Genomic DNA, 14,847 nt, shown 5'->3' on the forward strand with positions numbered 1-14,847 from the left:
TGAGGGAAGGAGGTTCTCACCCAAGATTTGACGGTACATGGCCCCGTCCATCGTCCCTTTGATGCGGTGAAGTTGTCCTGTCCCCTTAGCAGAAAAACACCCCCAAAGCATAATGTTTCCACCTCCATGTTTGACGGTGGGGATGGTGTTCTTGGGGTCATAGGCAGCATTCCTCCTCCTCCAAACACGGCGAGTTGAGTTGATGCCAAAGAGCTCCATTTTGGTCTCATCTGACCACAACACTTTCACCCAGTTGTCCTCTGAATCATTCAGATGTTCATTGGCAAACTTCAGACGGTCATGTATATGTGCTTTCTAGAGCAGGGGGACTTTGCGGGCGCTGCAGGATTTCAGTCCTTCACGGCGTAGTGTGTTATCATTTGTTTTCTTGGTGGCTATGGTCCCAGCTGCCTTGAGATTATTGACAAGATCCTCCCGTGTAGTTCTGGGCTCATTCCTCACCGTTCTCATGATCATTGCAACTCCACGAGGTCAGATCTTGCATGGAGCCCCAGGCCGAGGAAGATTTATAGTTATTTTGTGTTTCTTCTATTTGCGAATAATCGCACCAACTGTTGTCACCTTCTCACCAAGCTGCTTGGCAATGGTCTTGTAGCCCATTCCAGCGTCATGTAGGTCTACAATCTTGTCCCTGACATCCTTGGAGAGCTCTTTGGTCTTGGCCATGGTGGAGAGTTTGGAATATGATTGATTGATTGCTTCTGTGGACAGGTGTCTTTTATACAGGTAACAAACTGAGATTAGGAGCACTCCCTTTAAGAGTGTGCTGCTAATCTCAGCTCGTTACCTGTATAAAAGACACCTGGGAGCCAGAAATCTTTCTGATTGAGAGGGGGTCAAATATTTATTTCCCTCATTAAAATGCAAATCAATTTATAACATTTTTGACATGCGTTTTTCCGGATGTTTTTGTTGTTATTGTGTCTCTCACTGTTCAAATAAACCTACCATTAAAATTATAGACTGATCATATCTTTGTCAGTGGGCAAACGTACAAAATCAGCAGGGGATCAAATACTTTTTTCCCTCACTGTATTGGGAGGTCAACGGTAGCAGTTACACTTGTAGGAACTGGCCCCCCCGCACTGAAAATGTGAAATTCCATCTCTGGCTCAGGGCCAGACTATTTAATATTGCTAACATCACTAGTTATAAATCAGCAGCATCAACAATCATTGGCACCTTTAATATAAATCACCATGGCTCAGAGATAAGAAAAGCTAAATACTACTTTTTTTGCTACAGAAGTTTATTTTCTGAGTCCTTTATGCATCTAATATGAGTCTAATATCATTAGACTCAAATTAGATGCATAAATTACTTTAGTGGGGCAGCGAGCTTAAAACCAAGTTTGCATTGGGTGGTGCTCTTCTCCCCAGTAAACACAATTTCACATTCCAATGGAGTGGGCTTCTGTCTCAATTGGACAGTGATTGTGAACTTCTCGCAGAGTGTTACTAGATTTGATCAACTCCAACCGGAATGACAATGGCCGGAATCCACCCCTGACTTTGAATTTTTCAAACGTGCGACTTTACAAGCGGATTGCTTCATTTTGCTAAGGCCAGGCGCAATTTCACGAGAATGTTACGTCCAGAAACTCACAAGGGCAGATTTATGCATGAGCGAACTTCAGACCCGCCGTACCCCTACATTTCAATTGAGGCACATCGGCAATAAGTAATGCATGTGATGACATGCGGTTAGAAATTCATGTTTTGACACGCATTGTCTCCAGCGCTCGTCACAGATGGCAAGAAGTTGAATCCAATAAATGCATCAAGTTTCACTATTGTTACCTTGGCAAGCCTTCCTTTTTTTCCCCCATGGAAAATTCATTATTCCACTTCTGCCTTCTTATCGTAAATGTCACTTAAAGATCAAACGAAAAGGTCCATACAGACCAAAAACCCTTTCTATAGTTATAGTGTATGGTCACCTAATTTGAATAACATACATACAACATACATACACACCTAATTTGAATAGCATACAAAAGCACACTACACACGTACTGAATATCACATGCAGATACACAAGTTTACAACACTTAGAAAAACACATGCATTAACTATCAAATGACAGTCGTAATAAAAAATAATTCGAACTTGTGACGCACCGCACAGTATGCGCAGATTCTCTAAGAGATAGAACGACTCACAGGAGCGAGAAAGCACAGGCAAGCTGTAATGGAAACCACGCGAGGAACCGGCATCAAATTCCACCCCAAGCTCTGCATTCCTCTATATTAAGGTGTTATTGGACAATTAACCCTTTCCCGTTCTTTGACATCTCCAGGTTGCAGAGCGGTTGTCTCATTCACCTCTGAATCTTGGAACGTGCAAGCGGTTAGCGCCACATCTATTTAGAGAGGCATAGCAGCCGTTGTTTTTAAAGTCACTCACTGCAGGGAACTTTAGCGACGCGACCGCTGCACTCTACGCTAGCTGGCGCCAGAACTGTGCCACACGCCCTCACCGCATGGCCTTGTGGAAGCCTCAGTTATTTTATTTTAGTTGTTCTTCCGCTTCCATAGCAATCATGTATGCATACGTACACGTACGTCGTCGAAATGGGAAAGGGTTAATGAGTGTTAATACGTGCGGGAAATAACCAGAGCACCCAGAGAAAAGCCACGCGGGTGAGAGGGCAACAGCATCCCATACAGATGGAACATGTGGAGTCTCCCTTAGCTGTACCGCGTTCTCCTGCCAAGCCAGGGTATGGCAGCTCGCTGCACGTGGGAAGGGAGTTCAGCAACATTTGTGTGATCCACAAACCCTTGCTTCCACAGTGCTGGATTACAGGCATGCATGGCCACCATCATGCAGCCTATCTATCGTCTAGCTTCATAGACCGCCGTGGGCAGCATGAACATGAATCAAACCCAGTCTTCCAGTTTCGTAGTACATTGTGATAACTGCTGCATATCCAATTCTTGCCCAAATATATGCATTAAAAAAACATATAAGCATATATCGAAAATAAACTTTACTATAGTCACGATAAACAGTTGCTATGTGGTAATAAATATGGCACTAAAATTTTAAAGTGAAAAGTCAAAAAGTTATTTCCTGCTCAAATGAGCCTTCAGGCATTGCTCATATCCCATTTATAGCCCTTCGCCAGGAGGGGAATTCCACATTTCTATGGTTGGGGGTGAGTCTATCCATAGGACAAGGACTGGTGACTTCCAAACCAAACGGTACAATTTTTTTTTATCCCAAGAGGGATGATGGCCTGAGTCAACACCCAGCCACGATTTTAACATGCAACCTTCTGATTGTGAGCCGACCGCTCTACAGCTGAGGTAGCTGATCAGTACATCATACCTGGCCGGCAATATTATCATTATTATCACATTACGCTTTGCACTCCCGTAGTTATTCTATGAAGTGACTGACAGTCAAGGCGTGTCCGATCAAACAAGCAATGAGGTCGCACTTATCCCTCGGCTGGCGACCTCGAGCGAGCAAGTGAAAACATCCCACACTGCCATGGCCAAGGCCAACCTCTGCATAAGGTGACGACGACTACATTTCAACAAACCGGTATTGGCTTTATCAACTTAATACAGATGATGGGCTTGGATTTGAAATCGAAAGCAGGCCAGGATTTGAACTCGCAAACCTCTCAATCCTACGTTTGCGTCTTATAACTGCAGAGCCATCCAGTAGGATGGCTGCCATAAATGATACATTACAAACTCAGTAACATTTGAACACGTAGGCTTCCACGACCAATATTATCCATAATAGAGGTGTTTTGGTTAGATCGCGTAAAGGTTGTCACGCAAACAGAACATGCAAATTCGTTAATAGTTCAGCACACCAGTGGTTTGGAGAGTAAACCCACAACACTTAACACAGATTTTCTGCTGTGACTATTGCACCTGAAGACGGAAGCTTGTGTTGCCTCCGAAACGTCGTGATTTAATTGTTTTCTTTGATTTTATTTTATTTTACCTACGTGACTTTACCGAATAAAACCAAAGAGTATGAATCATTGCAGTCACGAAAGCTTCAAATCTAAAACCCACAACATTTGCATGCGTTAACAACTGCGAATGCTTAGGACACAGTTCATCATTGCCAAGCATCATATTTACCCAAAATTTAATTACGGAACATTTGCCCACATTTTTTTTCTTAAGATGGCTCTATGTACATTGCTGTTGTTGAACCTCTTTCGCACTGTACGTAGTCAACCGTGTCAATCGTAGATGCTCTCGTGCAATGAATATTAAACTTCAATGGAATACGTTTTAGGCAAAGAGAATTGATGAAGGCTTGTTAAGGCTACTCACATGAGCACAGCAGGAATTCCATTTTCACCTATCAAAGGACCTGGGTGTGCTTATACGCACCACGTACGAGCAATGATTTAAGCTCTTCTCAAGAGACTTGAAAGAATTCTGCAGGCAATCCGAGTTTTTGCCAGTGCATCTAATTCACGCCTACCACTATTAACCCGTTCTTTGGCAGAGTTCTTCGCTGTAATCCAGCACTTGGGAGATGGGGTTTGTGCATCCCTTGACACATCATCATCGTCATGTGCAAATGATGTTCCGTGGTGCCTGAAATTCTGTGTACGGCCAAACGCTGTTAAAAAGCGACGACTAATATCAGCATGGCCCACGAGGGGTGGTGTGGCCTTGCACCGTACCGAGTCACCTTTGTTTCTCGATGTTCTCGTTTAAGGCTAAATGGATCTAGCAGAGACCAAATGCCAAGTTCAGATCACTACTTTTGACAGCTGTTCATGGCAAGGAAATGAAACCTCATGACTGCTGCACAGAGACATACATAGGGACTCCAACAAGCGCACATACACAGACACACACACGCATACATGGAATCACAGACAAAGATCCCCCATATAGCCTTTAACAGACTGTTGGGGAAAATGCTGTTAGCGAGCATCTATTAAGGCCGACACGGCACACAAGGGAGTGGTGTGGGCAGCACTATGCCTGGACGCCTTTACCTCCCCATGTTTAACACAGCATACCAAGTACTAATATATGGCTGAGTCGACCTATTTATTGCTCGTGAGCGGGAATCGAACTTGGGTTGCTGGGTTCATAGCGCAGTTCGCTAACTACTGCTCCCCATAGATAAAAACACAGGAACGTGCGTGTGTGCGTATACAATCTGCTTATTTCAGGGAGTTGGATGGGTGCCTAAAGAGGTTAATGCTGCGCCTATATCACAGAACTGATCTAAGCCGCTGAGATCCTGGGTTTCAATCCCACAATCCCATTATGGGATTAAATCCCAATTCCCAAACCATGCTGAAGTGCAGCAAGTCTGATCACTTGTGTTGCCAATAGACTGCACAAATGGGACGTGATTTTATATACATGAACAACTAAACATATTTATAAATGGATACTTAGCCAATAACACGTACATATGGAAGTCTATTTTTCCACGAATTAATGAAAAATATAAGAATTACATCCGGGCTTCACACAATGGCCAGCGCTTCACCTTATGTCAGTAACTGACTCAGGATGATGAAACAGAATTAATTGTGAAGTAATTTCTTATTAGTCGGTTTTTTGTATTACAGTGACATTGAAATCGTCGGGTTTAGACATAGCCAATATGAACTTTTTTTTTTTACATATTTCACGTGATTGTTTTTGTTGTACAAATATCCACGCAGTGACCGTCAACTCCCCACACACGACAGCCGGCGAGATGTTAACTCCCTCAACTGTATACAGGAGGTCGTAGTTTCGAACCCAACCCTAACAATGCCTGCATATTTGGAGGTTGCATATCTCTCTTCCCGTGGTCGCACGGATTTTTATCCGGGTCCTCCAGTTTTTCCCTCCACATTTGAAATCAACAAGCGTTCAGAGTGTTTGGCTGCTATAAATTTCCACATGGTGGCAAGCCACATTGTTGAGCTATCATTCGTGGCCAGGGCACTTCTGAAAAAGAGCAATATAGCTCAGCAGGTATTTTACCTGGTAAAAATAAAAACAAATTTTTAGTGGTTTTAACCATAGGTGACTGAAACCCAGAAGAATCGGCTTCGTTACTTGGACAAGATTATTTTCGGCTTGCCGAGCCACCCACCCTCCTGTTGTTTTGAATCCTATTCAGATCACTGCCACACACTTTTTTCGGAAATACGGTACGGTGGCATGCGGACAAATGCCGGCACGTTCTGCCACCGACAAAGAAAAACACAGCCACGGATGTGACCCCCGTCCCAACCCCGACCACACACGTTTCTTGGGCATGCTGTCGAGGTGGCAGCACTCACATATGCATCTGGGAATGCTGGCTGTCCACTGGTTGTTGCTCTGGCAGGTGATGGCCTTCTCGCCAATTAGCTCGAAGGCCGACTGGCACTCAAATGTCAGCCGGTCGCCGTGGGCAAATCCGCCGGCGTCCCTCCTGCCGTAAGGAGGCACACCTGGGTCTCCGCACGTCCCGGCTTCAATCTCTGACGGGGGGAAGGGGAAGAAACAAATTCAATTGGGGCGACGGGATAAAAGTCAAGCAGTGATGCCCAAGGGCATGGTAACACGGCTGCTAATTCGGCTGTCCCATCTATAATACGTCTGTCTGTCTGTCTTATCATCATCATCATCATCGGGGGGGAAGGGAAGATGCCAGCCTTCAACGCGCCCCACTCTGTCTCGTGAAAAATCACGAATTTCATCGTCAACCCGGTGGCCGACACATTGAACAACGATCTCTCGGTCTCCAGAGTGACAACTCGCCCATCGTCAGGGATGCCGCTGTGGTGTGAAGGTCAGGACACTGGATGCACAATCCAAAAGGTCACTGGTTCGATCTCCCGGCATGGCAGTCAAAACAAACGGGGTCAACTTTCTTAAATTTCCTCAGCCTCTGTCCACCCAGCGGCATAAATGAGTTCACCACAGATAGACTGGGAGGTCACGAGTGGTGCGGTGAAGCGTGGCTATTTCCACCTCTTTCAATATAGAGGGCTTCTCTAGAGCTCCCTCTCGTGGACGTCCTTCTGACAACAGTGACGTGAGAGAGTACTTGCAGGGCTGCGCTTTTACCTTTCCATTGTCATCACCATGAACGTCACAACCAGATATGCCAGCCAATGAAGGCAAAGGTCTCGATTTAAGGTTCCACTAAGCACTTGAAAGGGAAACCCTTCAGGGTCGACTTTCAAAACAAGGAGAGCCATTTTTTTTTTTTAGAACTTGGTATGAAGAAAAAAAAATCTATATTTCAAGAGCTGCTTGTTGTGTATCTCCCACACCTCCAATTAGCGCGGTTGGATACGCACGGTGCGAAATAAGCTCAGCGTACACGTATTCATGCATGCATGTGAGAATACGGAGATGGTGGTCCTTCATAAATAACGTCACGGTGCAGCCGCCCTTAAAGAACCTGCCGCACCGGCGCCGCAGGTTGCCGACCCCCTGATCGTGGGGAATGTTCAAAGCGGATGTTTTACGGTAGCTGGCCACTCGGGGTGTGAGGTGCGAAAGAATGTAATCCAGTGCGGAGAAACGACGAACAAAACACAGGCATAGCAATTAAAAGAGGAGACTAATAATTCACGAGAGAATCGACGCGTAAAAATAACACACGCATCTACGATGAGTTGCATTTATTGTCTTGTATATTAGTGGTTTCCTCAATGTCTGCTTAAGTCCCCCCCCCCAACCCACCCCAAAAAATCTAAGAGTTAATGTTTGAATTAACACTTAAGTGTTACTGGTTTCGGGCAATGCACATTCTGGTGATTCAGTACGATATAAGGTTCACAAACCCACGGGCCCATCGGCTGTCAGAGGCGAGTGATGCAGCATTGTGTGCTCCCGTACACAACGAGGTGTTGCTCACCTCGCTTCGGCCAGTCGTGAAATTTCCACATTTATACCGCCCGACACAACTCAATCCGATACGTAGGATGGTCGACGGTTATAGCCAATGGAGGCACTTTATTCAGTTTATTGATATCAGAAGAATGGTGAGCTCTCGTCAGTTGTTAAGTGCTGCGTTTTGCAGGCCTCCCCGCCCACACTTTGCCGATATAGTTTTTAATTAAATGCGTTTTGACAGCTTTATTTTACATCTCAATATTTCACGTAAACGTGCCAACATTGCCTCCTCTATGGCCAGGTCACCCGTCTTGCAGGAGAGATTTTTGTAACTCAATGGGCCTCTTCTTACCCGTCTCTGTAAAAGTCCGGACTCTGTGGCTCCTTGACCCCCCCCCCCTTCTCTCCAGGATTTTAAACCGGCGACTTTATTCGTTTAACACGTCGGCTTCGCCTCTGACCTCTGCACCTGATGGGTTCAGTGATGACGTCGTCCTGCTGCTCTATTTAGGACCGGAAACAGGTGGATTGCTTTATTATTCTGGCAAATCGCCCGATGGTGCTGGATGTAATTACCAGCGAAACGTCGTATTCAAATTGTAAACGTTGTGGATTTACTCTCCAACGCACCGGTGGGCTGAAGTAGTATCTAATTGGCGCGTTGTTTACGTGACAAACCTTACTGACCGTGTCGGGTGGTGGAGGGTTACGACACATTTATGCTTACCGGATCTAACCCAAAAACCTTTATTATGGACTTTCTTCGTGCGGCTGGAGTGCTCCAACCGCGAGAATCATGCAATGTGAATGAGATACTAACTTATTCATGAACTATTGAGAATGTATTCTGCATGATTCAAACTTCATAATTATGTATATAAGGCATGCCTGTCGGTAGAGTGCACGATTAATAATTGTGATTTCATTTGAAAAATTTGGGGTGGTTAGCCGCAGTCTATCATTTCACTACGGCAGATACAATATTTCCGGGACGAGAACGTGAACCGATTTCCCGTCATTGGCTCGGAGCAACTGATGCAGATGAGCGGCCGCCCCAATGCCTGGTTTTTTTTAATATATATATAACAATTTGCCACAGCTCACATGTCATTCCAACTCAAAGAATACCTTCCAGGCATTCACAATGTGTCGTGGAACAGTTTCGACCCCTTGACTTGACCTCTGCTGTTCGTGTATTGCTGTGAAATAAAAACAAATCTAACAATCCCAGTGCTAGGCAAACGGCAAAATGGCGAGGTAGTCATGCACCAGAGACGCCCAAAACCTGCCAGCTGCAACAGCTGCTGCCTTTTGTCCCTGAAATTACGATCTACTCCAAGAGCACGCTCTGCTATTTGTTTAGAAATGTCAATCTGCATTTCTCAATGAGACACTCATAGGTGAAAACATATATACACATATATAGCTGCTCCTTGGTTCTCTCGGTAAAGTCACGTAGAAAATGCAAGCAAATAATAATAATAGAATACGACGTTTCGAGTGCAACACAAGCAACCATCATCAGGTAAGAATGCAATGAGAAAAAAAAAACATAGTAAACTTGGAAATATAATGCAATACAATACAGAAAGTCGACTAACACAACAGTCAACACCCCACCTGGTTGATTACGTTCTTCTAAAAGATTGCTAAATTTGAGAGAGAGAGACAAAACACAGACACGGAGACAACATAGACAGACACACAGGCAGAGAGAGACGCACACAAAGACTTGGTGGGTGTCTCGCTCTGTGTGTCTTTGTGTGTGCCTCTCTCTGCATTTGTGTCTGTCTATGTGTCTCCGTGTCTATGTTTTGTCTCTCTCTCAAATTTAGCAATCTTTGGAAGAACGTAATCAACCAGGTGGGGTGTTGACTGTTGTGTTAGCCGACTTTCTGTATTGTATTGCATTGTATTTTAAAGTTTACTAGGTTTGCTTTTTCTCATTGCATTCTTACCTGATGATGGTTGCTTAGGTGACGGTTGCTTGTGTTGCAATCGAAACGTCGTATTCTATTATTTGATTTTTATTTTCTACGTGACTTTACCGAAATAACCAAATAGCAATTCCTGCAGTCACGAAAGCTTCACGTATATATCTGGTTGTGGTCAGAGTATCTGACTCACAATTTGAAAGTTGCGAGTTCACAACCCGGTTCAAGGCTAGACTCAGCCCCTCCGGAGTCAATGCTACCATGTGTAAAGCGATTGTCTTGGAGTGACCCCCCTTTTAGCCCCAAGAAGGTGGAACGTTTTCACCACAACAAAGCAGGGATTGGTGGCACAGTGGTTCGAGCAATGCACTGGAGACCCAGCCACCCAAGTTGAATTCATGGCCATGCCAAATATGAGCGGAATCAAACTGAACCAGTCCTACCTCCGCCCCAGCGTCGTCAACACACACACACTGACCAGAGTGGTGAAGTGCTGTATACATGCCCGTCTGAAGTTTGTCAATTAACATCTGAATGATTCAGAGGACAACTGGGTGAGAGTGTTGTGGTCAGATGATACCAAAATGGAGCTCTTTGGCATCAACTCAACTCGCCGTGTTTGGAGGAGGAGGAATGCTGCCTATGACCCCAAGAACACCATCCCCACCGTCAAACATGGAGGTGGAATCATTCTGCTTTGGGGGTGTTTTTCTGCTAAGGGGACGGGACAACTTCACCGCATCAAAGAGACGATGGACGGGGCCATGTACCGTCAAATCTTGGGTGAGAACCTCCTTCCCTCAGCCAGGGCATTGAAAATGGGTTGTGGATGGGTATTCCAGCAAGACAATGACCCAAAACACACGGCCAAGGCAACAAAGGAGTGGCTCAAGAAGAAGCACATTAAGGTCCTGGAGTGGCCTAGCCAGTCTCCAGACCTTAATCCCATAGAAAATCTGTGGAGGGAGCTGAAGGTTCGAGTTGCCAAACGTCAGCCTCGAAACCTTAATGACTTGGAGAAGATCTGCAAAGAGGAGTGGGACAAAATCCCTCCTGAGATGTGTGTAAACCTGGTGGCCAACTACAATAAACGTCTGACCTCTGTGATTGCCAACAAGGGTTTTGCCACCAAGTACTAAGTCATGTTTTGCAGAGGGGTCAAATACTTATTTCCCTCATTAAAATGCAAATCAATTTATAACATTTTTGACATGCGTTTTTCTGGATTTTTGTTGTTGTTATTCTGTCTCTCACTATTCAAATAAACCTACCATTAAAATTATAGACTGATCATTTCTTTGTCAGTGGGCAAATGTACAAAATCAGCAGGGGATCAAATACTTTTTTCCCTCACTGTATGGTGAAACAAAACCTGCACAACTGACACCACACGGGGAGAACTTTATCCAGCAGCGGTTTGACAAAGGACTGAAAAATATTATGAGTGCATTTACTCTTCTATATACTGTATATGCCTGTACTAGGAGCGGTGACGCAATGATCTTCTCTATGAATCTGTCGACCTGAGTTCAATGCCAGTCATGGCTCATGTCTGTGGCAAGCGATATAAGAATGATGAACAATGTCGTAAGCTACCGTGCATTAGGGCTAGCAACTGGGTGCTGTGAACGTGCAGTAGCACAATCTGAGCATCTTTTCTCCTTCCAAACGATGGAGGTGATACAACTTACCGGGTGCTCACTTGTGGCTGAGTGAAACCCGTGAGTGTCACAGCCAAGATGCTCTTTGTGCTGTGCGCGACCAGGTACTTACACCACTGGCTCAGCATCACAACTTGCCTCATACTCGTTTAATTTTGAAGAGACGTTGAACGTTCAGAGTACGTTCAGTATGTATGGAGTACGACCAAACTCGGCCGCGTTCACCCGCCTGGCTGTAGGCAAGTTACAACGGTTCTCTCTGCTTAATCATTCGCACAATGCCATTTGGCGATTCCCTCCATCCCACCGCCTCTTTTCCAAAGTTCTTAAAACCTGCCTCGATTCAAGAAATGTGTTAACTCTCATCTGCAGAATTACAACTTTTCAAAGTGCTGTTTGTTGTTGGCCGCTTGGCAGTTTTAGCAGCAATACAAAGACAAAGATCCCCCATATAGCCTGCAACAGACTGTAGAGGCAAGTGCTGTTAGCGAGCACCTATGAAGGCCGGAACGGTACACGAGGGGGTGGGTGGCCAGCACCACGCCCGACCGCCTTAAGTCTCCCCAGTGGCAATGTTTATATACACCGCACCAGGTACTCATTTGAGGCTGAGTCGACCTAGGGGAGGCCCGGGACCGGTTCAGATAATCGTCACTGGTGGTGTTGGCCGTGAGCGGGAATCGAACCCGTGTCGCCAGGTTCATAGCGCAGCGTAGCGCTAACCGCTACACTACCGCTCCCCACACACAGACACACACACACGCGCGTGTTCCGATTACATTGTCTTCAATGTGGTAAAGTTAATATAAGCTGCCTTTCGTTCAATTTGAATATTAAGCAATAACTTTCTAAGCCTGCAACATTTTTTCAAATATTACTTTTTGTTATTAAATTTGCATTTCGAATTCTACACATGAGTACAGCAATACGGCATCCAAGGGAACCTAATTGAATTCTCGACTACGCGCAACTGTTGCATTTCAAGCAACACATCTGTGCAAAAAATGGACAGCTGTTGTAAGGATTGCAATATAAGACCGACAGCCTCAAACACCACAGATGATTACTTTGTGTGTTGAGCCCTTCAGGTGGCATTGCATGTGGGGGGGGGGGAGGGAATTTTGAGGCCAGGAAGGTCATCCCATTAGAATTTAGTTTATCACAGCAAAGGTATGTGAGAGACGTATATATATATTTAAACTGGAATAGAAGTTAATGCACACGACATATTTCCCAACTGGGCCTCAATAAAGCCTGAGTGTGTGCACGCATGAGACTTGGTGGATCGGTGTGTATATGGGGAGTGGTGGCGGAGTGGTTAGCACACTGCGCGACGAACCCGGTCACCCAAGTTTGATTCCCGCTCAGCCTTAAATGGTGCAGTGTGCAAACATCAGCACCAGGGAGACAAAGGCGGCTGTGCGTGGTGCTGGCCACCCACCCCCTCATGTTTTGTGCCTCTGTTCACAGGCGCTTGCCGAAAGCGCTTTCCCAACGGTCTTTGTTAAGGTTATACGGGGAGATTTTTGTCTATGTATATGTCGTATGTTTAGAGTACGTGGAAGAGTGTGGCAGGATGCTTTAAAATGCACAACGTGTGTGTTAACATTCGTATTGTCTACGATTAAATCACTCTAAATGTTATTGGCCTCATAAGCGAAACCAGATTGCTACTGGTGAGTACTGTGATAAGTTAATACATATACAATTACAGTGCTACATATTTTCAATGATTGCAAGATAAAAAAAAACATTCTCTCATGACTACGATCACTCCACGTTGCCGCTGATCACGATTATTTTCCGGCACAGTGCTTGCTTTGTAAAATGTGCCCTGTAAGTGATTTAAAGAAAGTAACTTACGAGCACAATGCGACGATTCGATCCACACAATGAAGCCTACGTGTTAGGCTGACAATGAACGTCTACATCTGTTGGAGGATGGAGTTTTTTACATTACCGTCTGCAGCACAGCATTGCAGACAAGGCAATATATGCTGGCCAGTGGCTTTTAGGAGTGACGATTGGCACACTGGACTTGCAATCCCGAAGTCGCCGATTCAATCAACGAAACAGCGGTACAATTTTTCTTAAACCCCCCTCTCCTCTGTCTACCAAGCAGTATAAATGGGATGCACCGCAGTTAGCTGATCGGCAGGTGGTCGCGTGCGGTGGGGTAACGTGTGGGCACTCTCACCTCTTCCAACAACACGTCTAGTCCCACGTGGAAGAGTAGGCCAAAATGCCCGTAGTCTAGAGGATCTCCCCCGTGTGGATGGCTTTCCACCAACAGCGATGTTTACAATACAAGGTGGCGAGATGTTAACTACCTCGCCTAGTGTACAGAAATCTTGACTTAAAGCTTTCGTGACTGCAGGAATACACATTATATGGGTCTTTCGGTAAAGCCACGTAGGTGAAGACGTCTTCAGGTGAAGACGATTGCTTGTGTTGCGATCGAAACGTCGTGATATTTGTATTATTTTTCTATCGAAGTGGCTTTACCGAAAGACCCAGAGAATAGGAAACAGAAGGCTGTGGGTTCGATCCCGACCCCCTGACGCCTGTATGTTTTGAGTTTGAATGTTCTCCCCGTGGTCGCGTGGATTTTTCTCCGGGTCCTCCGGTTTTCCCCTCCACATTTAGAATCAACGTGCGTTTAGAGTCATCTTGCTGCTATATATTTCCACGTGGTAAGCCGCTTCGTTGGGCTATCATTTGTGGCCAGGTCACTTCTGAAAAAGAGCTACATAGCACAGTGGGCCTTGCCTGGTAAAATAAAAAAAAGTTAAGTTTTTAGGAACTGCAGGGCCGCACGTCTTTGCTCGTGACTTTAAAGTACCGCGTGTTGGCACCGTGTGTTGGTAATGCGTGCCGGTACCGTGTGTCACAACTGTGGGCCTGTCACCTTGATAGATGACCTTGAAGCCCAGCGAGCCAACCGTCTCGTCCGTCTGAAGGTAAATCCACATCTGATTGCTGATGCTCACGATCAGGTCAGGCACGTCTGCACCAGTGAGGCTGTACACACGCGTGCACAAAAACGACATTAAAACAGCAATTCATCATCAGTCACTGAATGAATCTATTGAAAAAAACCTGACATGTTTTTTTGTCATATTCATTATTTCACAAAGACTAATTTACACAAACTATGAGCGTGTTGCACGTTAGGTTGTCGGCAATTTTCTCAAGCGAACAATATTTACGGAAACTGCTCCAACTGGGACAACGTAACACCGGGTGAAAAAAAAAAAACGAGACAGATGTTGCACGATTGACACTAATACGAAAGACAATTAAAGGCACGCGCAACGTGTGTACAGAAGCTTAATTAAAAATATGCTTGATTTAGCCACCTGTGAATAATAACTTTTCACATTATCCCCCAAAGACTTAACGC

The 14,847-nt window shown here is 45.2% G+C and overlaps 1 protein-coding gene across 2 annotated transcripts in view; it reads right to left on the reverse strand.

The window, feature by feature from the left end:
• Positions 1–14,847, reverse strand: part of LOC116945092 (CUB and sushi domain-containing protein 1-like) — a 630,678-nt gene that overhangs the window by 310,447 nt on the left and 305,384 nt on the right. For both annotated transcript variants that reach the window (XM_032959197.2, XM_032959196.2), the window contains exons 12-13: positions 14,353–14,465; positions 6,301–6,483 (exon numbers count right to left, since the gene is read on the reverse strand). In XM_032959197.2, coding sequence (XP_032815088.2) covers positions 6,301–6,483; positions 14,353–14,465 — 296 coding nt within the window. The remainder of the gene's footprint in view (positions 1–6,300; positions 6,484–14,352; positions 14,466–14,847) is intronic.

This window comes from Petromyzon marinus, chromosome 23 (genome assembly GCF_048934315.1).
Source record: "Petromyzon marinus isolate PM22_M1 ecotype Great Lakes invasive population chromosome 23, UKy_Petmar_22M1.pri1.0, whole genome shotgun sequence".
Lineage (NCBI taxonomy): Eukaryota > Metazoa > Chordata > Hyperoartia > Petromyzontiformes > Petromyzontidae > Petromyzon > Petromyzon marinus.